Source organism: Atractosteus spatula, chromosome 6 (genome assembly GCF_055471065.1).
Source record: "Atractosteus spatula isolate fAtrSpa1 chromosome 6, fAtrSpa1.hap1, whole genome shotgun sequence".
Lineage (NCBI taxonomy): Eukaryota > Metazoa > Chordata > Actinopteri > Semionotiformes > Lepisosteidae > Atractosteus > Atractosteus spatula.
In genome coordinates, this window is record NC_142711.1 from 33315362 (window position 1) to 33342077 (window position 26716).

The 26716-nt window shown below is 41.3% G+C and overlaps 1 protein-coding gene across 4 annotated transcripts in view; it reads right to left on the reverse strand.

Moving 5' to 3' along the window:
• The window catches only part of LOC148832782 (alanine aminotransferase 2-like), a 54273-nt gene that overhangs the window by 20422 nt on the left and 7135 nt on the right, over positions 1–26716 (reverse strand). Inside the window, exons 1-2 of one of the 4 annotated variants that reach the window (XM_088918748.1) lie at positions 23857–23920; positions 11383–11572 (exon numbers count right to left, since the gene is read on the reverse strand). In XM_088918748.1, the coding sequence (XP_088774874.1) occupies positions 11383–11523 (141 nt within the window). In that variant the 5' untranslated portion in view covers positions 11524–11572; positions 23857–23920. The other 3 variants (XM_088918747.1, XM_088918749.1, XM_088918746.1) reach the window with 3 other exon arrangements.

Below are 26716 nucleotides of genomic sequence, written 5' to 3' on the forward strand. Positions count from 1 at the left end.
TGTTCACCAGACCCAGGGGTGTCTCTCCACTCTCGGCCAATAAGGCGAGAGTGTAATAGTCACACACCCATCCAGACAGTTCAGAGTTCAGAAAATGACCTCATCAGTCTGCTTATTCTTCAGGTATAGATGGTTTTTTTTTTATACTGAGGAATATGGAGCAAGCAGTGTCAACCACCTTAAGTCTCCATACAACTTCATTTGCTGCTCTGTCCAGGAAAAAACACCCACTCCCTCACAAAACATCCTAGAGGCTCCTTTATTTACATTCTGTAATACTGAAATAAACAAGCGCCCATTAATTTGGAGTTCCTACAATGGAGGTAAAACAAGGTCAAAGTTTACAGCGGCATACTTCTGCTTACAAAACACACAAAAAAGACAACCTTTTTTCTGTACAAACATTTGAGGTCCTTAGATTAGAAGTTTATACTGCTCTTTGGAATAATGTTTTCCAAAAAAAGTATTTACATAACATGAAAACAAAACAAAAACTGATCTTTCAGACTCAGAATGAGCAGGACTGAGGAGAGCCGTCTCTGCTGCTGTTGTCATGACACCACGAGGTAGAGACAGGCGCTTTGTTTGTAGGAAGTAGTGCAGGGATAAGAAGCGTATTTTGCTCCTGGTTCCCCCCGTTAGCAGCAGCGCGAGAGTAAGAGTAAACCGGATGCAGCTCTGTCAGAAGAGGCCCTGAGAGAAAGAGCGATTGTTCAAGGGCTGAATAGCCCCTCTCTACTCTATCAGTACCTCCCTGTCTGCTCTTATTGTCACAGCCCTGAGCTGCAACACTCCAGCACAAATCGGAGCTGTGCCCCTGTAGTTTTTCACCCTGGCACAGAGCCGGCCTGGCACAAACTGTTTGGCTCCTGGATGGGGCTGGGAGGCCCTCACTCCTCTACTCTTGACTTTCACAAAACCAGTAGTGTGACGAGATCAGACAGCTGAGGCTACCAAGTCCAGAGTCCTGGCTAAAAGAAAAAAGGTTTCATTGCAACAGACATATACATCACTGATATACCAGCTGCATAACACTTCACAGATTCAAGCGTAAGACAATACAGATTTAAAAAGTGGTATCATAATATGTATGCCATGCAGGGCCTAACTCAGATGCTCATGCAGAGGTGGATTATTGTACTATGCATGCTGAAGGATTGTGGAGAAAACTGGAAAACTCAGTAAATACTGTACAAGGTTCTAATGTCTAGTGAATGGAAGTTAGAGATATCAGAATCCTGCTGCTAAGCAAACAGAGTTCAGTAAATTTAGAAGTACATAAAGCCACCTCATGAGCCAGGGTTCGAGTACATGAGGCATTTTTGCTGTGCAGAGGCAGTTCCGGACAGTTTTAAAAATCCATCTCCACACTGAACATTCCTACAAAAAAAATGTAATGTTGAAAGCAGACCACTGCAAAATAACTGTAAAATACAAAAATACTGAATTTGAACTGGATGAAACGTGTGCAAAATCCATAAGAGAGAGAGCCTGGTTGGATCTCCTGTTATCAGGAAACAAGTTAAAAGAGCACAGTGCTCAGCTTACTCATCTTGCTTGGTAAGGGTTTTTAAGGAACATCTGTACGTCCTGTTCAAGTCATCGTGAACGTTTTACTCCCTCGGCGTCTCCTCATGTTTCGGATTTTCAAGTCACAATAGCCCTGCTGTTTTCTGCCAGACTTCTACAAATCTGCCTGCACTTTGCTCCCCCCTTCCCCCTCTCCTGGCTGCTTGTTATAACTCATTCGACATGGGGTCCACGGAGAGTGCTGCTCTTCACTGCCATATAACTCAAGAGAATTTCGCAGCTAAAGTCATACAGGTATATAATCCACAGAGCAGGGTATTAATCCTGCCACCCACAGAGGCCGGCTCCCCCCTGCTCACCCTGGCACTTTGACGAGGCCACTCTCACCATGAAGAGGAGCATTAGAAGTACCCTATTTACAAAGAACACGGATGAGTGCAAGGAGGGCTATAGATGAGCCGGGAAACAGTTTTAACAGCACATGGACAAACAGGGAGGAGAGCAATTGGAACCCAGGTCAAGCTCCTAAGAGAGCAACTGGTTAAAACAGACATGGACTGAGGAAAAAAAAAAAGACCTCTGACCTTCCCTCCTCTTCACACCAAGAGCAGAGTTCACTTGTAAGAAAGACTGGTATTTTAAAACAGGTTTAGCATTAACAGGCAGACTTTCATTGATTTCCCCCTTGCTTTATACAAGTGAATGGTATTTCCTAATATTCTTGAATTCCTTTCATCTCTAAAGAAGCTGTAGACTCTTATACAAATAGATTCTTAAGAAATTAGGGGTTCTAGCTGTGGAACAAGAGAAAGGCAGCTTAGCTACTCAGTGCCCATCTTATGTTGTACTCAGTGCCCTGTTCCTGTCCCTTTAAGCCTCTTCAACCTTTCATCCAAGCAGTGTCTTTTTACAGCAACAACCCTGTCTCCACTCAGTGAATATAACTCCTATGCAGTTCACAGCTCTCCGTGTTAAAGCACACGTTGCTGCGCATTGCCTGTTCAGGAAATGAAAAATGATGAGCAAGGGAGAGCCCAGAGATGCCAGGGAGGGGAGAATTTGGTGCCATGCCTCCCCAGCCCCGACAGAGAGAAGCAAGATCCCAGCACTGGATCCCTACACAGGAGCAGGCTCGCACCTTTTCTCCTAAGTGTGAAAGTAAAAGGGATTGAATTCCAAACCTTCAACTTCACGTTTCATAACCTCTGCAGAAATGAACTTCAGTCACTGAAAACAATCTCTTCTCCCACTGTGCTCTGGCAACAGAATAGCTTTCAGAGTTCAAATTTCTGGTTGTCAATACAAAATCCTTGTTAGATTGCACTTCTAACTCCAAATTGTCATTTTCAAGTAGCAGTATTCATCTCTTTTCTCCTCTATCACAAAAAGATGCTGGATTTGAAGTCTCTTACTGTTACAATCCCTTTAGATGACTAAGGGCTAATTCATCTTGGACACAAAGCTTTGAAAAATCACTACATCACAGCTGGATTAAACAACATAAAAGGTTTCCCCTCAATAAAAACAAAAACTGGGCTGCTTTGGGGGAAATGAAGAGGAGATATTGCTGACTGGTTTCACTGGAATGCTCAGCACAAAACACTAAACAGCTCTGAGTTGACCCATTTGTCCTGACAGCAGGGATACTCATCTGCCACCCTAAAAGCTTACTTAATCATTTCAAGATCTACAGTATATAGAGGGATACGCTCTCTTTGGAAGTAAAGATTTTGAAAACAAAAGAACTAATCATTGACTTGAAGATAAATGCAACCCCTCTCCAGCCTACTGTAGAAGACTGAAGTTGTCAATGATTACAGGTATTTGGGACAATTCAGAAAAAAAGGCCAAAAGACTATTAGGAAGCTCAGCTTCTTTAATGTGGAACTAATTTACAAAACATACTGTATTTCTATAAATCGTTAATTCACACTTAACATCAGTACTGCAAATTGTGATAGCTTAGGAAAAGATGTGAACATAAACAACAAAATTGTTGGAGTCAAACAGATCAACCGCAATACTTTCTACAAATTGCTCTTTGCCACTCAGTGTAATGGAAACAGACTTTGTAATTGAAATACAGATAAACAATTTCTATTCTTAAAGTATATAAAACAATTATTTAATCTCTTGAAACATTGTCATCCTGTACTTTCTGTTGGTGATGTTTGTTTTTGTCATATTGTAGTACTGGACTTCAAAACAAATTTCCCCTAAGGGGAAATAAAGCCTGCACTGAAAAGAACTGTACAAACAACATGTAGGGCCAAGTTACTCCATGAGAATTTTTCCTGACTTACATTTCGGGCCATATTTTTCAGCTACTGCGCTGATAAGTCTACACTTGCTCACCCTCCCCAACAAACACCACAAAGTAAAAATGTCAAGTCAATCTCCTAATCCCTTAAAAGAAGTTTAAGCATTTCTCCTTGATGTTCAAACACTTTTTTTGCTCCTTAATTAATACAGATTTGTGTTTGAACAGCCAGAGGACAACATGTAACTTTCTTAACCCCTCAGGTTTCCTATAACATACCAGTGGTCCCATTTTGGAGAAGCCTCCTCAGTCCCCTTTCACAGAGGTATTAGGCAAATTACCTTCCGTTACTCTTCATTTGCCATGGACCATCTCCTGTAATCCACTGGAGAAGCCAGAACAGCTGAATTCCTGACAAATTCCTCTCTCTTCCTTCAAAACAAAAAAACTATTCCCAACATACCCAGGGACACCCTGACACACTGGACTGGGCTCATCCCCTGAATAAATAATAAGGATTCTCCTATAATAGGGATATACAGTTTCATGCAAACGTTTGGGCATCGTTCTCCCGGCTCTCTCCTAGAACTGAAGGAGCCAAGACACAGCCCCCAGCCTATGCGCACCTTGATACAAACATATCCTGATAGTAAATATTGTGGAATGTGGAATTACCCATTGGGCCAATCAAATTAGAGCTTTTTTTTCCTTCCAGTGGCATTCCAGTCACACAAGACACTAAATCAGGCACTCAAACTAGGTGGGTCCAATTTTCACTCACAGGGGAGGCCCTTGGCGAAAGCCTTTGTTTGCACCACATACTGTACTCGTGCACTGGACTGTATGTCTTTTGCTAACCACACAGACAGTGGCAAGCGGAGGAGCTCTGCTGCTTCTGGGGACATGGTGTGCACTGGTTTCCAGCCACTGCATTTCAGCACTGCATAGAGGTCTCCGTGAGTCAATGTCAGTCCTAATAATAATAATAATTATAATAATCATAATAAACTTTATTTTATATAGCGCCTTTACACTGCACTTTCTTATGTAGCGCTTTACAGGATGACAATAACAATAAATAAGAAGAATACAACAATAAATAAGAAGAATACACAAGATAAGACACAATTACAATACATAGAGGAGACCGTGGATGGTGGTACTAAGAAGAGCAGAGGGGTGAAGAATGGAACCAGTTAAGTAAAGGCTTTTCTGAAGAAGAGGGTTTTGAGTCTAGATTTGAAGGAGTTTAGAGAAGGTGACTCTCCGATATCCTTGGGCAAAGAGTTCCAGAGCTTGGGGGCATAACAAGAGAAGGCCCTGTCACCCATACAATGTAGACGGGCTTGGGGGACAGTAAGGAGGCCAGAATTTGAAGAGCGGAGGTTGCAAGGTGGGGAGTAGGGCGATAATAGCTCAGACAGGTACTGAGGTGCCAAGCCATGCAGAGCCTTATAGATGAGCATGAAGATGTCTACATGGAACACTTGCACTAGACCTGGTCAGGATTCTGGCTGCTGAATTTTGGACATACTGCAGTTTGTTCAGAGTAGATTTAGATACCCCAGCGAGTAGAGCATTACAGTAGTCAATTTGAGAGAATACAAATGTGTTGATCAGCTTTTCAGCCACAGTTAATGATAGCATAGGGCGTAGTCTTGCTATATTTCTAAAGTGAAAAAAAGATGTTTTAATACTGTTTAGAGTTCATTCCCTCTGTTCATGCACAATCTGCAAAAAAAACCACTTTCTCCTCATGAAAAGTAACACCTGTGGGCTCAAGCACCTTTCACACGAGAAGGATTTTGTTAGGAACAAGTTAGGGCAGAACCTGACCTAGATACAAGACTAAAGAATTCTACATTGAAATTCTTACATAAAGAACCCGGGCCCATCTGGGAAACTTTACAAACAGAAGCACAGATAGTAGAAAGCATGAGTCACAGTTGGAAATGTGCATGGTTTGCAAATTAACATTTGTCCTTTAAAAGGCACAGGAATCTGCAACAGAGACCTTAAAGTTAAAAGGCAAGCTAATATGTATTGAATTCAATCTCTCCTTTGGAGGTTACTATTTTTTTTTATTAGACATGATAGTGCATCACAAATCTCAAACTTGAGCTGTAGCCTATCACAAGAAGTCATGGTGCAGAAGGGGTGTTGTGATCTGGGAGGTTTGCTGCACACACAACCACATGTGGCCAGACTATGGAACGTGCTCCACTGGGAGTCTTGAATCAGGCCAAAATGAATAGTAACCTAAACTGCTGGTCTTCAGCTGTCCAGTTCTTTCCAGCTGGGCAAAGAATTACAATCAGATAATAAACTACACACAGGGTTTGGACCGGTGTGGTGAGGCAACACTGTTTTAATAACATAACTCTGTGTTTATTAAACAACAAATTCTACTTTGCAAACAAATGGGATGGGCATTCTCTCATTATTCAAAAATAAACCACTGTCACAAAAGTAGTAAGCATTACTACAGTTTAGATGTCCTCTGCAGGTGAATAACACCCTGCACACAAGGAGAGGGGCTCCTACACTACCTGGGATTTCTAAGAATCCTGACGTTCACAAAAACGTCACTCAGCAATACCAAGACTGATTCTGAAAACGGATGGAACTAAAAGTTAACAGCAATTCCAAAAAGTCAGTGAAACATGCACTAAGACTTACGTGAGAAAATGTGAGAAAAGAGCAGCACGTAAGAATCAAACTGGAACCAGGCACAAGCAGATTTGCTAGCTTATTTATTATATAATAAGTCTCAGAATTGGTAAACCATATTAGGGAAGTGTTGTACAAAATATCTGCACAATGATGCCTGTTCTACATTCTACAACTCTTAAAAACCAAGACATCTTATGTACTCCTCTCAATCTCCCTCGACAAAGCCTTAAAACACACATCTACCTTAACTTTGCCCATTTGTAACAATTCTTGGCAGTTACCCCAAGACCATTAATCATTCCTGTTGCTTTTTTATTCCTAATAGTATACTCTATTGTATTTTTTTGTGGTGCAATGAACAGAAAAGTACAAACCATTAAAAAAAAAAACTTATAAGTGCATTACTAAATATAAGTGTAACTTCCCGCGATTCAAATCCACAACTTCTGTAATGTACCCAAGCATTTGGTTTGCCTTTTGTATTGCTTTCCCACATCATGTTTAGGAGCACATAGAAACATTTTTACAAACATCCAGATATTTATAGTGTGGTATCCTGCAGCACTGAATCACCCTGGTGCTACACATAGAATATGATCCTACTCATAGTTCACAACGGGCAGCCCACTGAAGCTAAGCAGGTGTGAGCCTGGTCAGTACCTGGATAGGAGACCTCCTGGGAAAAACTAAGGTTGCTGCTGGAAGAGGTGTTAGTGGGGCCAGCGGGGGGTGCTCACCCTGCAGTCCATGTGGGTCCTAATTCCCCAGTATAGTGATGGGGACACTATACTGTAAACAGGCGCCGTCCTTCGGATGAGACGTAAAACAGAGGTCCTGACCCTCTGTGGTCATTAAAAATCCCAGGGCGTTTCTCGAAAAGAGTAGGGGTGTAACCCCGGCATCCTGGCCAAATTTCCCATTGGCCCTTACCAATCATGGCCTCGTAATAATCCCCATCTATGAATTGGCTTCATTACTCTGCTCTCCTCCCCACTAATAGCTGATGTGTGGCGAGCGTTCTGGCGCACTATGGCTGCTGTCACATCATCCAGGTGGATGCTGCACATTGGTGGTGGTGGAGGGGAGTCCCCATTACCTGTAAAAGCGCTTTGAGTGGAGTGTCCAGAAAAGCGCTATATAAGTGTAAGCAATTATTATTACTCACAGTGAAGATCACTCCACTTCAATCCATTCACCAATTCAATATCTGCTTCATCCAATTCAGGGTCGTGGGGGAGCTGGAGCCTATCCCAGCAAGCAACAGGGGCAAAGCAGGATACACCCTAGACAACGCCAGTCCATCACAGGGCGCACACACACGCACACCAGGGCTAATTGTTCCCGGAAGCCAATTAACATACCAGTATGTCTTTGGACTGAGGAAGCTCAACACAGGGAGCATGCACAAGCTCCACGCAGATTACTCAGTACTTATCAATGTTAAATTTAATTTGCCCTCCATCAGCCGCTTTTTCTTTTTGCCAGTTCACTTATTGCATTATCTACATATTTAACTCGTTTGCCACTAATCAGTCTAAATTGTTTATATAGGTCAGGAAGTGCTATGATCAGGTCTATCGTTTCCCCTTTTTATAAAGTGGGGTTACATCTGCAGCTCTCCAAACAGTAGGTGCTCTTCCCACTCTGAGCTTGTTAAAACATGTTTTTTTAGTGATTCAGGAATTACACCCCTCACTTCCTTGACATAAAACATTCCATAAGTTCACAGCTTAATATTTCAGAAAACCGATATCTAAAACTTCCTCGTGTTTCAGAAGAGGAGGAGAAAAGAATGTAAAAGTTCTTGTTATTCCAGTTTTCAACACACACACAGAAAAAACAAGGGCTGACCGAGGTAAGACGCACAGGAAGGAGGTGAAAGACAGGGGTGGGGACAAGATGGGGGCCTGCTCTGATCACAGGCAGCCACAGTGGTCTGGTGATCTGCAGTCATTGCCAGAGCAATAGTTATCATCAGATTGCAATTACCTGATCACAATGCAGTCAGCACTGTGCAAACCATATTATCAAGCTTTTTGCATTTTATTTCATTTACACCAAATCCAGCACTATCTAATCGCAAGTAGTAGCCTTTTAATTACTGCCCTTGATGCATTGTGCTATTGCTTAAAATTCTGTTTACCTATGTATCTAGCAAACAGTACTTAAACTAAAAGATAAACTGAATTTAAGGCATTCATTGGATTTATACTTGCCAACAGCAGGGTGTGGGTAAAAGATGGAGGTGAGTGAGTGAAGGAAGAGGAGAGAATAAAGGCAGGAGTCTCTCCTCGTGTTCACAAAAAAAGAGCCCTGTGTGCCCTTGGCTGCCTCAGCACACTTCCCAATCCTCTGCAGGGAATCATAAAGTCCTGGGTTAAAGCGATGCCTTTTACCCTGTACCTCCCTGTGGTAGGAAGATTAAATGGTGACTAAGGTGGGACAGGGCAAGGACTGCATACACGAGATAGCAGGAATATGAGCAAACTGAAAGCAGGAGAGAAGTCAGAGACAGAGAATATTATAGGTATTGGTGACACTTCTCTATCCCTGTGGGTATAATACATCCTGGGAACTTGCTGCACATTTGACACTCCCATCTTAGTCTCGGAAGTCAGGGCTCACTTTATGCTTCAGACAATTGCCATGGAATCACCCCTAGTCAATCCTAACCTAAGTGAACAGAGTTGGTCAGGAGCTTAAACTTTCATCAGTATGACAACAGCATCATTAGGTTACTGTATACACAACGATAAGAGCCAGAGCAGCTGACCTTCAGTTCGGGCAAGAGCTCACAGCCCACTGCACACAAGTCTTCTTATTGCATTATACTGTAGATTTAAATACAGTTAAAAAAGCAGAAAGACAGTTCCCCACCCCCCACATGAAAGAAAAGTGATCTAATGTTTCTATAGTAATATTGGCCCTGTAATTGCAACGTACTCTTGAAACTGCTCACTTTTCTATCATCTATGCTTGTAATGAAAGAGATTTCTGTGATTCTTAACTTTCTTTTAGTGGGTCATATTAGTGAACCAAAAGTATTCAACAGCGAGACATGAAACAACTCTCCCACTGTCCCGTTTTCAGACTCATTATATTATGTAGCACAACCAGTTAGGCAAGTTCTGAAACAGCCTGAAGTGACATTATAGGACACAAAAACAAAAGGAAAAGCTGTTCCCTTGTTAATTCACCTTCCCTTAAAAAAAAAATCATTAAAGGTCCATCCTTACAGAAGCTTAAAGCGGTACAGAGTAGTAGTTGGGACACTGGATTTTTAACAGCAAGGCTGTGGATTCAACCCCACATAGGTACTACTCTTGTACCCAAGTTCTGGGCTCCTTCACCGAGACTGCTCCAGTAAAATAAAATGCTGTATTAATGGGTACTCTCCGGTTCAGTGTTAAATGAAAAATCATTCTCTTTAATGGACTTATTATGGAATCTTTAAAAACTAATCAGAACTTCAGGTTAAAAATCAAAAAAGAAGTGCACTTCCTACATCACCGTGTCTTCGCTCACCACACAAGATTGTGAATTTGGCAGTCTTCCCTCTCTTTGCTTTCAAGGTCTGACAAAAATCAGATCTTGGTAGTAAATATTACCTCGGTAGCAAGGTAGTAATTTCTTAAAATAAACCCTTTAAAAAGCTATCATCCATCCTGATTTGGCTTTCTCACCCAACTGGTAAAACCTTACAATGCATGTACAATTCATAGCAAACAGGTCATCTGAGTGCCCCTTGTGACAAAGTGCATTTCATATTAATGTCACAGGAAATTGTGTTTAACTTCATCCATCTAGTCATTCTCTGTAACGGTTTTATCCTTAGAGGGTTGCCATGGCACAGCCTAGCAAAGCAGACAGTGAGATTTTTGGTGACATCCTATTTGCAAACACATTCAACTCATTTCACTATTAAAAGACACCATTATATTCCAGTAAGAATGAATTTAAAGTATCTAAAAGTAACCCCTTGAAGTTCAGGATTACTTCAAGTACAGCTTCTGTCCCCAATTAAAGTTCAGCTTCCGATGTTAAAAGAAACCCTAATTTAATTTTACTAGAGTATAGATAATGGGAGCATTCTCTAGCAGCAAAGTAGCAAATGCTGTAGAAACCACAAATAAAATCCATAAAAATGTAGACAAAATTCAAGAATGAGCAAACACCTGGCAGATGGCACTTAACGTGGACAAGCGCAGGCTGTTACATGCATGTGGGGGAAAAAAAAAACATTTTATAGGAGGCTCTCAGTTTGAAGCAGCCTCATGCTGACATTTGTATTTTCTATACATTTATTTTATGTTGTGTGGAAACAAAAGAAAATGTTAGGATATATAGCAAAAGGCAGAGAATTTAAATCAAAGGATAATAAAATGATCCATGTCTGAAATTTGTCCTTCCTAATCTAGAATACAGTAAATAAGATGGTCACCACAAAGTAGTATAGCTGTCTGAAACACGTTTCCCAGCCAACCAACTGACACTGTATGTCATGGGGGGGGGGGGGGGGGGGGAGGATACTCGGACACTTGGCTACCCAAGCTCCCTTCCTGGTTAAACTGGTCACTATCTGAAGCATAAATACCTGTTCCTTGTGGATACCACAAATGACATAAAATAGTCAAGATCTCACCCATCAAATTCACTGTCAGATTTATTATGCATCTAATCATTTATACTTTTTTTTACTAATGGACATGTGGCTCTGAACAGATTTAGAATGCTTTGGTATCCACTCACACATGCACACAGACTAAATGATGGACTGGGTACATTAAACAGAAGTACTTCGACTGCTATTTGGAACAGACCGGTGATTTACCAAAATGCACAAAGTTCCTCAGATGAATATAATTTAAATGAAATAATTAAAGTATAAATTAATATGAATTAAATTTGACGTGTGGTACCTCTCGCAGCTCCCTCTCTAGTTCCACGGCGCGCTGCACAATGGGACCCCTCACGGCGTACTCCACTCTCTTGATATTGGGGTTCATAGTGTCCATGGTAAGCACCTTCCCACGGTGAGGCGTCACGCAGTTTTCAGTCATCTTCTTTTCAGTTAGCCCGCACCTGACCGCAGACAACGCGCAAAAATTCCTATGGAGGGAGAAGGGTGAGAGCAGGAGAGAGGAGCTCAGCTTTGTGGGTACAACCGGCTCAGAGCGCACCAAATCGGCCACTGAGCCCCCAAACCCTCGCTCTGCTCCACACTGGAACACTGACCGCACGCTCCTCCGTGCCAACATTATAGTGCAACAGATAACACTGAATGGAAAAAATAAATTCGTAAAATCCAACAATTCGCTTTAAAACGAAGAGCTGGACAACCACCCGAAGTGGCAAGTTAAAAAAACACACCGAAGTACAGAAACAGACCTTTGGACTTCGGATAAGGACAGACTGAAACGAGGAAAAGCGATAGTGACACTTAAAATTTAAACACTCACCCTGACATGTGATTAAAAGTCCCCTAGCTCTAGCTTCTCCCCCCTAAACTATTCATTTTTTAAAGAAACGAGGCATGTAAACAAATAGGCATGTAAACATTAATTCTTCCCGTCTCTTCCCCCATCCCTCCTACCCGAAAACTGCAGGTCTGTTGTAGCTGCACAGTTCAGAAAGCCTCACGTTGTTCCCGTTAAATAAAAAGCAGAGCGGACTCGATACAAACTTACCTCCTCTAAATTGCTTTGGGATAATTGGCCTGCCTACCTTACCTCTCGCACTTTATTTCTATCGCACACTCCCACTTGTGCTGGGAGGGAACTGCCTGTTAAATGATAGTAAAACTTTAAAAAAAACTCCTCGCGAATCTGGCTCCTCCTTTAAGCACACTTTACACGAATAATTTCATCTGTAACTGCCTACATAACTCCTGCCAGCTCAGAACTAGCAGGGGCTATTGAACATGTAAATAAATCTTATAACTGTGCCACAATATTTTTATGCGATAGTAACCAGGTTTCAGTTTTATTTCCTTATGCGACTCGTAGTGTTGAAACACGGGAAAGACCGTGCTATACACGTTTACATAATTATTTTAACAGTGCATCCTGCATGGTGTAATAGGTACGTACGTTAGTTTTATGTTATGGAACATCAGAAAAAGCACGGTACAGCGTTTCGCCTCTCTTACACCTGCTAATGATCACAATGACTATTGAAAACACAACCTCCAGATAGATTCACAATTTCATTTGCAAAATAAGCAGCAGCTGTTGCTCAGTGAAAACCAGTCTTACGCATTCATTAAAGCCGTCCGCATTTCATCGTGATAATACACTTTGTTTCAACAATGTTCTCGTGCCCATTATGACGTTGGCTGGTTTAGTTGGCATTGGGCTTTTGTGTCCTTCAACTATAATTTTATCACATTTTTTATTCATTTTCGTCTTCACACGATAGTAGTCATTCCAGTTCCAGAAAAAGGCAGAGAATCAGCTCTTAGCATCAGCAAGTGTTCAGTCCATTCTCGCCGATTTTAATAGACTTCAGAAGTTTTCTTCCATCCATTTTCTAAACGCTTCTTTCAATTCAGGGTTGGAAAGGAGCGAGAGTATCCTGGCAAGCAAGGGGCAGAGGACATGGTACACCTCAGATAGGACACACACTCATGCCAGGGACACTTCTTCCCAGAAGCCTTTTAAACCATCAGTATCTTTTTGGACTGGGGGAGGAACTCACATGACCACAGGGAGAACATACAAACTCAAAACAGATCGCACCTCAGCTCCGGAATCACACCAGGTGCCTCCACACTGCAAGGCAGGAGTGCTTACCACTGTGCCACCACAAGTGGGAAATATTTGGGAATTAATTTAAAGTTGCCTGGGCTTCATACCAGGTGACTCCAGACTAATATTACTCAGATTACAGGAGTGGATTAGATGATCCTGAAATACATGTGTTTACATGCTTTAGATTCCTAAACTTTCTGCATTATCCTGAACTTTGCAACAGGTCTTCCATTTACAATCTGATAGACATACAGAGGTTAGGGGCAGCACGATGGCTCAGTTAGCAGTCCTGCCTCACTGCAGTAAGTGTGTTTGGTTACGTCTGGGCCACTGTACGATGGAGTGGGCTTCCACATGCTCCTCCAACCATGTTTTCATAGGGGATTTCTGTTTTCTGCCAGCTCACATGGTGTCTAGGCTCGACTGGTTATGAGTGCCCTTATACTGTCAGAATGAGCTCAGCCTTGCCTACTGATAGTACTGACCCAACACTGCTGAACCGTCATGGCTCAACATCAGATACAATGTGAGACACAAACCAAGAACAGGAAGCATTTCTTTATTCAAAGGCTTATAGGAGTAACAAGGAACATGTTGTGGAAGCTGATCCCCCTCACTTCTTTCAAAAAATAGCTAGATGAGAATTTTAGATCAATTAACTACTAACTACCAAATAAACCAGATGTTTGTAACCTTTCTTATGTTCTTATGATCTAACGCCTGTGGTCCAACTGTGACCCAATGCTGTAGAGTCACTGGGGGGTAAAAACTCAGATCCCTGCTGTTAACAGTGCAAGGAGGGAGGAGATGGATCTCTGGTCTAGTACATGATCAGAGAGAGATGAGGAAGTGCAGGACATAATAGCAAAACACCAGTGTCTGTAACTTCTCTACACCTACAACACACTGCCTGATTCCACAGCAATGGGAATATTTGACAGGTTCAGGGTCCCACACTAATTCTCCTCTCCACACTGAGCCTCACCAAGGAAAGGTTAGGCAGAGCCACAATGGTTATTTAGCAATGTCTTCAGCTCCAGGCCCCACTGTACTCGGGGTTATCCTGGGGGAACGACAGTTCATCCCCCTGACAACCTCAAAGCTCAGCGTTTCAGCACTAAGCTACTGCAGTTGTTACTCTTCTTCCCTTGCTCCAGCTTTTCACTTAATCCGCCTGATTTCACTGTCTCTTCCCCTTGCTATTCATTGTTCGCTGTCTGCTCTGAGATTAATTTCCACAAAACAGCAGGTTCCAAAGTTCAGGGCAGTATTGAATGCTGTCGCATGCCAAATTCACAGCACTCTCAGATACTGTGTTTTTCTAAGGAGGTCTATTAGAAAAAAAGACAAAGCTCATAAATTGCATAGTATTGAATAACAGGATTATTGTGGATCAGATCTCTGCAATAGTCCAGTATACTTCAAAATACAAGACCTGCTAAAGGTGTCACTGTCTTATACACCAAGAGTTTGGTAATGCAGTGGCCCCAGAACCCCATCAAGACACCAACAGCCCCCAGTCACACAGCACCCACAATTAAACTGTAGTGTGTTCCACATACCCACAGCCCTGTGCCTACAGAATGTCTCACACTTTCAATTCTGAAATGAGTTGCATTTCTGGCCATTCTGCTTTGTACCTCCTCATCTTCCAGTTTAGATATTTTTCTTTTAATTTAAAATCCTTATGTTTAGACAGCTGAAATAACAACAGCTTTAACATCATTAAAAAAATCAAGCATTTCAAAGGAAAGGGAGGGTAATCTCAGACATTATATTGTGATGTGTTTAATAAAGCTAATGGGAAAGAATAAGGAACCAGGAATAGCTGCAAGACCAAAGTGTAGCATGACTAATGCTACACAAAACTGCTTAAAACTGGCATGCACATAAGCATCTTGTTTTCTGACTGCAGGAATGCAATGATGAGATGGTGAAAAAACATGCAGTAATGGTTACAAAAACATGAACTGCTGTGCGTGCCAAATGTCTGTGCTCAGAGCAGGCCTGAGTACTGCACACTGGGTTGCCTTTGGCACTATGACACAGCACAGTTTCCTTCCCCTTCACAGTGTCGCCTGCAGGCAAGGGCCAGGTTTCTTGGCAGTGCTAACCAAGGTCAACTAGCATGTCATACTGACATGTCAATTGTTCCAAGAAGAGATTTTGAGATTTTGCACTATGAAGGACTATGGCATATTAATGTCAGCATGGACTTTCCTCGTTTATCTACAGGACCACCATAGAAAATACATTTGAACCTACTGCAGGGCAGCCTGTATCATACCCTGCAAGGTGAATGTGTTTGTGTGCTCCTTTTTGTGCTTGGTGTTTTGTCATAACCGTAACATCTTTACATGACCACTGTTTGTGTATGTACTTTATGTGTTTTGCATCATCAAGCTTACACTCACAATCAACGCTCCTCCTAAGACTTCATTAAGCTGAAATCTACAAAATCTCATGATCTGCCGTTCCATCTGCTCTAAAATAAAATCCATTTGTTTCCAATAGATAGTCTTAAATTTTTTTGAATGAACTTTTTGATAAAAATTAAAAACCAATTATTACTTTTATAGATAGTGTTTATATTTCTTTTGATGTTAACTGTGCAAACAATTTAAACTTTACTCAGCTACTAGCCTACCTCTTACTGATCTATATCTTTTTGTCTATTCCTTTCTCTACTATGGCAGGGCCTGAGAGGATCAGTAGTCAATAAAGACAATCAATAAAGCAGTACACTCTTTATCTCTTTATCTTTTCAGATGTCATCTCAGATAGAGAATCTGACCAAATCATATAAACAGGTGGTTCCTTGTTTGTGGCTATGTCAGGTTCCCATTTTTTTCAGATGCAGATGTTGTAATAAATTCCATCCTGTCAGAGATTTTGTACTTTTGTTTTACACAATGCTTTTTTCATTACCTGTGTCCGAAATGGACACTCTTGCCTCCCACATATTGGAACTGCAGTTTTCCACATGATTTTCTTCACCAATGGCATAAATATTAGCCTTCTGCTAGTGTATCTGTGCAAACATGATACTGCAGTGTTTGTGCCTACTCCACTTTGTGCTTGTTGCTGTGTCAGGCACATATTAACTCCATGTTATGGCCTGTCCTTTTGATACAAACATGCAGAACAGGGGCACTGAACATGCAGAATGCAGAATACCTGCACTGCTTGGTTTTGTTTTGTGAGGCTGATTTCCTTTCTTCCACATATGAAGACTTGTACCTTACAGACTCACTGTTTGGCTCAGGATTCTCTTTTCCTGATGTGCCAATTACCAATATATTTTCATATACAGAAAAGGAAACAGCAGTGATCTGGGACATTTCCAGAGATGTAATGTCCTTTTTTTCCCAAAACATTCAGAATTGACATTAAATGCTCTTTGTCTACTTATTTTTTTCTTAAAGAAACCACTTTTAAGGTCTTGATTACACTTAATGAACATACCTAGAGCTTGTAAAACATGGAAGCCCAGTTCAATCTTGGGTGCAAAAGTAAAAGTTAATGTGCTGGTCTGTCTTTTCCATTTATCCTCAGAGGTATTACAATGCAACAAAGTGTGGAAAACAACAACATTTGTTAATTTTTTCAGTATACACAAGATCACTTATTGCAGAAAAAAACAAATAAACGTGTGCAAATAAGTACACAGATACCCAAACATACTTGCAATACCACATCATAAACTATCTTGATAAAATAGCGTGGCACAACACCAAGCACTAAAAGGAGTGCACAGAAGCACAACAGTTTCTCACAGACTGATTTTACATTTTACATTTCAAAAGGAGCATGAAAATTCCTGCATATGTCTGCTATTTCAATAAAGAGAGGGATTCTGCAGTGGGCATACTCAACTGTTAAATTTACACTGTTTGGGACCATTCTTTTTAATATGACATAGTATAGTTCTGTACAAATACAGACCCACAGACAGAGACTTAGTCTGGAACAATCCATTTATTTAAAAAAGAAATCTAATTTTAACTTTCTGTGTAGGCCTGTAATTTAATTCACAATTTAGAGTCTATTTAGAGAGACATTTAAACCCACACTTCCCTGAAGTGAAGGGGTCTGTACAATAGGCTTTAATAATGGAGGTTGTGCAACACGGTCTGGGTGTCACAGCAACTACTGCACTGTAAAAACACAATTGAACCTGGCTCAATTCATCAGACAGAATTTGATATTTGACTTAGTGCTTCAGTTGCAGTTTGGCGTTTGGGCTGTGAAATGTATTAAGAAGCATAAACTGTATCTTAGGGAAACTCAGTACACCATTAATGGCCACAATGGGATCCTTTAAGAAACAAGAGCAGAAGAAAACTTTATGGGGAGAAGAGGCTTTGAGCCCATAAGTGTTCAGTATCCTCCTGTAAACCATCAGGGGTGATTTTCCAAGGGTTTTGCTGCAGAGAAAGATAAGCTTGCAGTTCTCTGAAACCAGACACTAAACTTTAAAAGAGCACAAGCATCAGGAGACAAAGAAGCTGTGGAAAGAGAATGAAAGCCTTAATTTTGGAATTTCCCATGGATAATACGCGCAGACTGAAGAGGTGGGAAAAGTTTTTGCAGTGGAGCAAACATTGGCTAAAATTGTCCTCTAGTCATTGTTTATACTGTGTTTAATCATGTGACATTCTGTTAAATTTACCATAAGCTGATTATGTTTCTCAGGAACAAACACTAAAACTCTGAGAAATGCAAGACAATGTGTGCTGCATTTTATTTCACATCACAGCGGCAGAGTTGTTTTGTTCCTCAAGCCCTCTAACACAGTTCACAGGTAAAGATTATCACTAATTACAGAGCCCGTTTTGCATTTCATTTTTGCTTCTTCACAGCCTGGAGTTCATTTTTACATGTTTTTAAGATATTTTCTTTAAGGGTTTTAATGTTTAAATGAGATATGGAGACCAACGGTCTTTTCAACAGAATAGAAAAGCGTGCAGTATCATGTTTGAAATATTCATTGTTAATAAGGAAGCATGCTAAACTCGTAGGGCAATGATTCATGAATACTTTTCAGTAAAAGTGAAACACTCAGTGACTGCTAATTATCATTTAAAAAGAGGTGGGTGGTTGGAAAAAAATTATGGGAAATGACGAGCCCAAACGTTACGGTGACTTTCTCCGCGGTACCCAGCTGCTGAATTTTGAAAGGTAGTAGTTTTACCAGCTGTCAAAAGACCACGTCCTAGCCTGACAATTTGGTATTAATGCAGTTCAAAATGCAAAAAGACTTTGAAATTGACAATGAACCGGCTAGACTTCTGAAAGGCTTCGTCTCACAATGCGACACTTTTATAAGACGTACAGTGAAGTCAGTCAAGAAAGCATTGGATTGAGTTCACTCTGGGACACCACAGTAATCAGTTGTAATGCAGGTCAAAGCTATGGGATACTGCCATTTACTGGAATAAATCAGATGATCCAGAATGAGAGCTGTATTTATTTTTCCACTTAGAATAAAAACCTATCTTCTGTAGTGATTATGCAATGCCAGGTCCTGCCTTGGCTCTTATCTAACAGCTGCCTCGTCCAGACACACCCTGCTCTCCTTGCACAGTTAAGCACCTTGCAGAAGTAGCAGCTTATCTTGTCTACTTGTCTGCTACATCCTGGGGAGGTTCCAGGAGTCGGCTGTGTGAGTGGACGTGTATCAAAATACAGTATAAGATGTTGCCCTGTCTAACTCCAGAGTCCCTGGACACCGAGACTGGACAAGGTAATTAACAATCAAATGTGAAGTGTAAATTTAATTATGAAACTATCCAAAATAACATTAATGAAATGATTTTAAAAACTTTTATTTTGACTTATTTTTTAATAAACTACACAAGTAGTTATTAAATCAACCCTGACACGCATGCACACACACATGTCCTTTCCACTACAGGCATATTTTGGCACAACCACACACAATATTACAGACATTAACCCACAATGACACAAAATACCTTCTGTTCCAGACAGAGCCCTGTGTGGACACAACACACCACAGAGCTATACTGTGGTGAGTCTCACAGCTCAGAGAATGCAGACTTACACCACAAAGTCTGACTGAACATGTGGATATTCAGTGTTTAACACTATCTTGTAACATTCACTTAAGAAGTCCAGAAACTTGATGGTAATTCACAAAGTTCTCTCAATAGTTTTAGTCTCAAAAGCAACAGATTTCAATTTACTTTAACTTGAAGTCTCCAACAGTTTCGGGTCTACTTAAACAGCTCTATACACCTTCAGTCCTTGAACTCCATACTGCTGGGTGGTGAAAGTAGCATCTGCAGGCAGTACAGCACTGCCCTCTAGTGATCATACATTAGCTGCAGATGATGTATTTCTCTGCTGAAGGATATTAAAAACCCCAAAACAGTTAAGTGTAATGGATTTAATTATTTTAAATACACTGAGTGGCCAGTTTACTAGGTACAGAGGGAGTTGTGAGCAAAAATGGGCAAGACAAAAGATTTAGGTGACTTAAACGCAGCATGGTAGTGGGCGCCAGCAAAAACGCCAGCAAGTGTATAAGGAACTGCAAACTTGCTGGGGTTTTTCACGCATGACCACAGGTGTCACAGGTGAATTGAGAATGTGCCGGCACCCAAATAACACCTATTCAACAGCAGGCCTGTGGTTGGAAACAGACCATTGATCAAAAGGCTGACACAACTTGTGCAGAGTAACAGACAAGATACAGTCAGCCCAGTAACATCTGAGTACCAGATGTTACTGGGTGCCAAAAGAGGCATATCAGAATGCACAACTGCTTGTACTTTGTCATTGGCGGGGTGTGGCAAGCGACAACCCAACCAAATTCCACTCTTGTCAGCAAAAAACAAGAAGGTGTGGTTGCAGCGGGCTAAGGAACACAAAGACTGGACACTGGAGGACTGGAAAAACATCGCCTGCTCTGATCAATCCTGGTTCCTGCCCTTTCATGCCGATGGGAGGACCAGGATATGGTGACAATCGCATGAGTCCATGGATCCATCCTGCTGGGTTTGAACAATGCAGGCTGGTGGTGGTGTACTGGTGTGGGGTGTGTGTTCAGGGCACACACTGGAACCCTTGAAACGAGTAGAGCAACATTAGAATGCCACAGGATATCTGAACAACACTGCCAACCAGGTGTATCCCTTTATGGCCACTGTGTACCGATCTACGAAACTGTCTTTTTCTACAGGATAAGCTCCATGCCACAGGACTGGAAAAGTCCTGGAATGGTTCCATGAACGTGACAGTGGCTTCCCTAGTCACCAGATCTCAATCCAATCAAGCATCTGTGGGATGTGATGGAATGAGCCATGCAGAATAAAGCCAGCTAATGTGCAACAAAGATGGAAAACATTGGAGTCATGGGCCAGCATCCCTGTGTAGCACTTTTGACACCTTGTTGAGTCCATGCCCTGACAGTTCAGTCAGTTCTGAGGGCAAGAGGAGGACTAATTTGCTATTAGGTTGCAACAAAATCATCAAAAATATACATTAAAATCCAAAGGAATTCCAAAGGAAATCATTAGAATCAAGACACAGTGTATATAACACATATTTTGAACTTCAGATACGTATTATTAGTATTAATTAAGCTAATTAGCCCTCAGGATATGGACTTGAGATGGTACTGAACAGAAGAAGCTCTCAGAGCGCTTCCTCCTATATTATGTTATCTAGAAAAAAACAACCAAGTGTCTCAAAGACTGTACTAGTATGGCATAAATATAGAGTCCTGCAGCATTAACCTCGATATAGAAATAATACAACTGCAACAAAACCACCCCACACAAAATGGAGAAGTTACACAGATCAGTATCCAATCAACTATCAAAGCCTTTAAATACATGAAACACTTAGATCAAGATCCACAGACACATCGTTCTTAGGGTGCAGTTCATGTTCCTGTATAGCAAGCACTCCTTCAGCATGAGCCATGAATTCCTTCCTGGGGTGGCACTCTGTCCTTTGCTCCCTGCCTGGTGTGGGGTTACAGCATTGCAACACTTGGCCAATCTCTTAGCTCTGCCAGATCTCAGGTCTCTGCTGACCTGAGGCATTTTACTGCTGAATGCATTACAAAACGTAAAACAACCAATCCTTCTCATCTCCAGGTTGAATTATTTACATCGAGTTAATTTGTACTTATGACCAGGGGCTATGAGACTATAAATGGGGAAAGGTGTGATGCATGGAATTGTTTGAATACTCTCTTTTAAGTTAAAATACACACCCGCTCTGCCATTTCAAGTAAATCATTCCAGTGCTTTTAATTTACAATGCTCAGTTCTTCTCAGAGATACTGTACAAGATATGTTGTAACATTCTCTACAATGTTACCTTTTCTAAAGAATACATCAGACAATTCTTACATGAAAGTGGCTAAAAATTAACACATAACCAATTTTCCATAACTATGATAAACACTGCTCTGCTTATAAGTTATTCAGCAAAACTATTCTATTACTCACAGTAACTTACAATATAACTATTCTGTAAGATGGAACAAGTAAAAGGTTTATTCCATGCTGACAAGAGAAGAGAGAAAACAGAATGTTTCAGCTGTTTAGCATTCTTCAGCATTCTGTAAGATACTATGTAAAACAGTACTCTAAATTAATATCCATAGCCCTGATTAATTATTAAGACTTCCTTGCCTTTAATTTATGCATACCTTTTATTGAATAAAGCCAGGATTACACTGTGATATAAATCTTTAAACATATCACATAAGGTGCATTAAGTCTGTTCAGCCAGTCAGACTAGATGGGGACGTCACTGGCAGGGCCATCAAACAGCTCTTCTGCATATTGAAAGAACGGATATGCTGTAGCACTATGTGTAAAACTTCAGAAAATCATCCTCCTACTGGAAGGTTGGTCTTACCGTCAGTCATTCTGAGAAATCCTGTATCTCAGATCAGGGTTATGACTATGGTTTATTTTTGGCAGAAAGAACATGGAAACTCAGCTGGTCTCTTTCACAAGCTCCTCAGTACTGTATGTACAGAGAGCTGGGCTTCAAATGTCAAAATACTGACCTGAGACCCGAATAAAAATATCAAGGAGACCAACCATGACGACAGCCATCTAAGGTTAGACATATACCTCATTATCACATTAAAAGGGTAGACGACCAAACTTGGACAAACTGTATTTTGTGATATATTAGGAGTGATATCTGAAAGATTTTTTTCCGACTCAAGTTATAGCCACAAGTTACAAAAGCACAGCATTAGATAAACTACAGAGTGAGGAAGTGTGCTTTTTCAAGAGTTCACAGTTGAACTTTGAACCAGAGAAAACACCTTTGACTGATACACAACAACTTACATCCTTGTGACCATCAAGCCAAGCCACCATCTATTACAGGCATTGTTACGGTTATTGGAAGTGGCTGTCAAGGTGTGTCAAGAATCTAGGGACAAAAGTCAACCGTCTAGATAGGTCAACATTTAATGTCACCATCTCAGGGGCTGCAAAGCAAGAAAGGAATCATCTGGTTTACTTTGGTTAGTTAAGTTTTGGGCACATAATTAAGAGGCATCAGCAGCTGAAGAACACAGGATAAAAACAGACAGGCAGGTGGACAGAAGAGAGAATCAGCAGAGAGAGAAGGACGAGAGAAAGGACAGCAAGACACAAAAGAAGAGGACAACAGAGGTCCTCGTTCCGATCAGCCTTTAAGACCAGATTTGAGTTAAGTATTTAAACCCTGATACAAGAAACTCTGATTTCCCGTACAGAGAGAATCCCTTGGTTAAACACAGTGGCTCATGGTTAGTGGATGCATTTTGGAATAGGGAGATAGCTTGCCAATTCACCTTGTAGGATACAGGTTTATAGAGAGAGATTAAACTCTATGCTGTATTCTGTTTGGTGCAGATGGCAGGTTTATCTCTATTTTTGGGCCCGTTAGGCATTATATACCTGTAGGATTCAAATACTTTATTGCAGTCTGGGATTTTCATGTTAGTTAGGACATAGGCCTTTGGGATGACTAGTTTGTAAATAATGTAACTTGTACATTATATGTTTCAGTTGTGTGTTGTTTAGTTTATGTTGTAACATTATTAATAAATCTATGTGTTACCCAGTGTGCCTGATTTATTACTCTTTTCACCAAAGCGTGCCAGAGAACAAAGAACTCAAGTTATTAAGCATTATAATTCTGATACATATATATTCTCAGCAAACTCTTTACAATTCGGGGGTTATAATTATTTAATTTACTTATCCATTACCCCACTCAGTCTATTACTGGTAATCCTCTATTTTGTAATCCCTATTTAAAATTTCATTTTAAAAGATGAAAAATAACATCCCACAAGATGCCCTTAATCCCTAACAGTCAACAGAGTCCATACACAACAATTGAAATTGAACTATCTCTTTCAAACACATAGATACTGGACAGTTGGAACTGGAAAGGCTAAGCCAGCTATTGGACAGATGAACAGAAAGAGGAAGCAGACAGACAACTCACAAAAGATCTTAGAGGTCAAACAAGACACCCAGACCTACGCACTGACACAGAGACAGACAGAATCACAAATCATTACAAATGGAAACATACAAGATTAAACAACTAAGAGCAGGGAGTCTACAAATTAGCTGTACAGCACAGTACCTTAATACCGGCAAGAAGGGAGTGGCTCAATGGTTGCTTTCTGCCTGTCCTCAAGTCAAAGACAGCTACTTTACTCTCTCTCTCCCTCTCTTCTCCAGCTGGTGAAGAAACTCCTAATCACGTGCTGGGCAGCGATCCCACTAACCCCTCTGCGCCCCAGTAAATGTTCAGGTCTATTCCAAGAGGCTTCTGGTGTCGAAGAATAAGAAACTACCCCCACAGACAGGCTGGCAGGAGGACATTTCAGATCTCGAGACTTATTCATACTGTACACTGGTCACACCATGCTGCCTTTGCACCTGTTTCTTTCCGCGAAGAAGACAACGTATCATAATATTAGAGCAGGGGCACCCATCTGCTGTCTTTAAGGGCTGCAATCCAGCGGTGTTTCGGGTCACTTTAGACATCAACAACTGAAGACGTGAGGTGACATTTCCATTATTTAGAACAAGGCTACTAAATGTACAACTTTCCAATCCACTGAAGTGTACAATAATACTGCACAAGTTTTTAGTCAGTAATGAGAACGATCAATATCGTAACCATAAGTAATATAGAGTTTGTGATAAAGAACTACAATGGAGTGAACTGGAAGGTCATCATGTAGAAAATAATTAATCTAGATATTGTATATCATCACTGTCTCTCTCTGTTTTAGCTCAGCTGTAATACATCTGTGCTCTTGCCACTGTTCAGCGATTCCCAGCCCATCAGGCTTTAGAACAGTGCTTCCCACTCCTGGTCCTGGTGACCAAAAACCTGATGGTCTTGTTTCTGGCCCAATCCTCAGTTACACAATCAATATACTTAGATCAATTTGGGCTTGGAATGAAAACCAAACGGTAGCAAGTAGCAAGATTGTGAACCACTGCTTTACAGGCATCTGCAATCTGTAGCTTTCCATCAGGTTAATCTTTCTGAGCCAACAATCAATGTACAATCTTGATAAGCACAGGTGGATTGGTATGCTTTTGCCTGTCATATGAAATATAGGTAGTATCTCTAAGGAAATACACAGAGAGCTTGAGTGCTAAACCCATGCCACGTCACCCAGCTGCTCCCTTGTCTTTCACAAGGTTGGTCCAGAGAGAGGTGGTGTTCACAAATACCACTACTGCAGCATCCTGCTTTTCCTAAGAGGTCTCCCATCCCAGTATCGCCTGGGCTTAACCTTACTTAGCTTCTGAGATCTGACAAGCCAACCAGGTAGTAATGCTGCAATTGTGTGCTGTTCTTATTAATAACTTATCATGTGTTATGTGCTTATGTGTGGTTCCCAGGCTCAAACCCAGGGGTGTGAGCAATTTTGGGGAGCCATGATATCTTGCGAGTTTGAACTGAACTGAATGCCTTAATTGGGTTGAATATTTTATCAGCTAGCAAATTGCACCTCCCCCAGGACCAAGACTGCTGATGCTGGACCTGGAGTTTGAAAATTGTGTATTAATGCAGTTCTAGTAGTCCAGCAGTAGAGCCACAGCTTTTCCTAAGACCTGGCTGAGTTTTTAAGTACTATCCCTGCAGTAAAGCTCCTTGTTGTTATCTACTTCCTTGGTGTAGCTGTGCTATTTAGCTTTATTTTCTTTAGCTTCAAGGCAACACTCAGGTGTCTGCCAACCATGGGACTCATCTCAGCAGCAGGGAACCCCTCACTCATAACTGCTTCAGCTCATGGCTTTGCCACCAGCTCACGCCTGCGGTGTTCTCTTGCCTCCCTCACACATCTTCCTCCCACCCAGCCAGGTGATCAGTTGCGTATTTTTTACATTATCATGACCGCAAGATTTCAGTACGCTCTTACATCAATACTTTTTATCCATTTGTGCCGTCATAATTCAATCACAACCATGGCCTTTAAGGTAAGATGAGTGAGAAAAAAAGAAAGATGTGCACATTAGGACAAGTAAAGTGAAGGACTTGGATGAGAAACGAGAAGAGTTAGATGGGTTTGTGCCTCACTGGGTAGGACACTGGCTATAAATGAGTCCACCAGTAGGACAATAAGAAAAAGGGAGTCAAGGAGGACCAGTATTGCAAAGTAAAGTCTGATGATTCAAGGTAAGTAATTCCATTTTATTATTAAATGCTATTATTTTCATACGCTGAATTATAATTCATGTTATTGTATTAGTAGTTTGTAAGGGAGAAATCTGCAAGTTGTATTAGCCATTGATTAGTTAACACAAACCCTGGGAACCAAACCCCCTACTTCCCGCATACTGAAGTATTTGACAAACGTGGTTTTGCCAGCCACAGATTTTGTAGGAACAGAACTCTAACGATTGGCAGGGAAAGCTTGGATGTCAGCTTTTACCTTTGTAAAATCACAGAAAGCTTTAGCAGATGCTAAAAAAGCGATGTCTGGCAACACACCTTGCACCTTCTTGCACCTCCATACTAGGTGCAGCTGGTCAGTGTCAGGCTTCCTATCGCTGGCTCTTGCATTCATTTAAAGTGACACTCGAGGCATATTCGGTTGGTCTGGCCTGTGGTTGTTAAATTTGCTCTGATGGCTGTCTTTCAACTGTGAGGAGCACTAGCCATCCATCCTTTTTCTTTCAATTCAGGGTCACAAGGAAGTCAGAGCCTATTCCAGCACGCAACTGGCACAAGGCAAGCTGCACCCTGGTGCGGACTCCATTACAGGACACACACACACACTCACACTAGGGCCAATTTTCCAAGAAGCCAATTAACCTACCAGCATGTCTCTGGACTGGAGGAAACCGAAGCATCTGGAGGAAACCCACGCAAACACAGGGAGAACATACAAACTTCTCACAGATAGCACCCCAGGTATGGAATTGAACCCAGGACCCCAGCACTGCCAGGCAGCAATCTTAACCCCTCAGCAAATGTG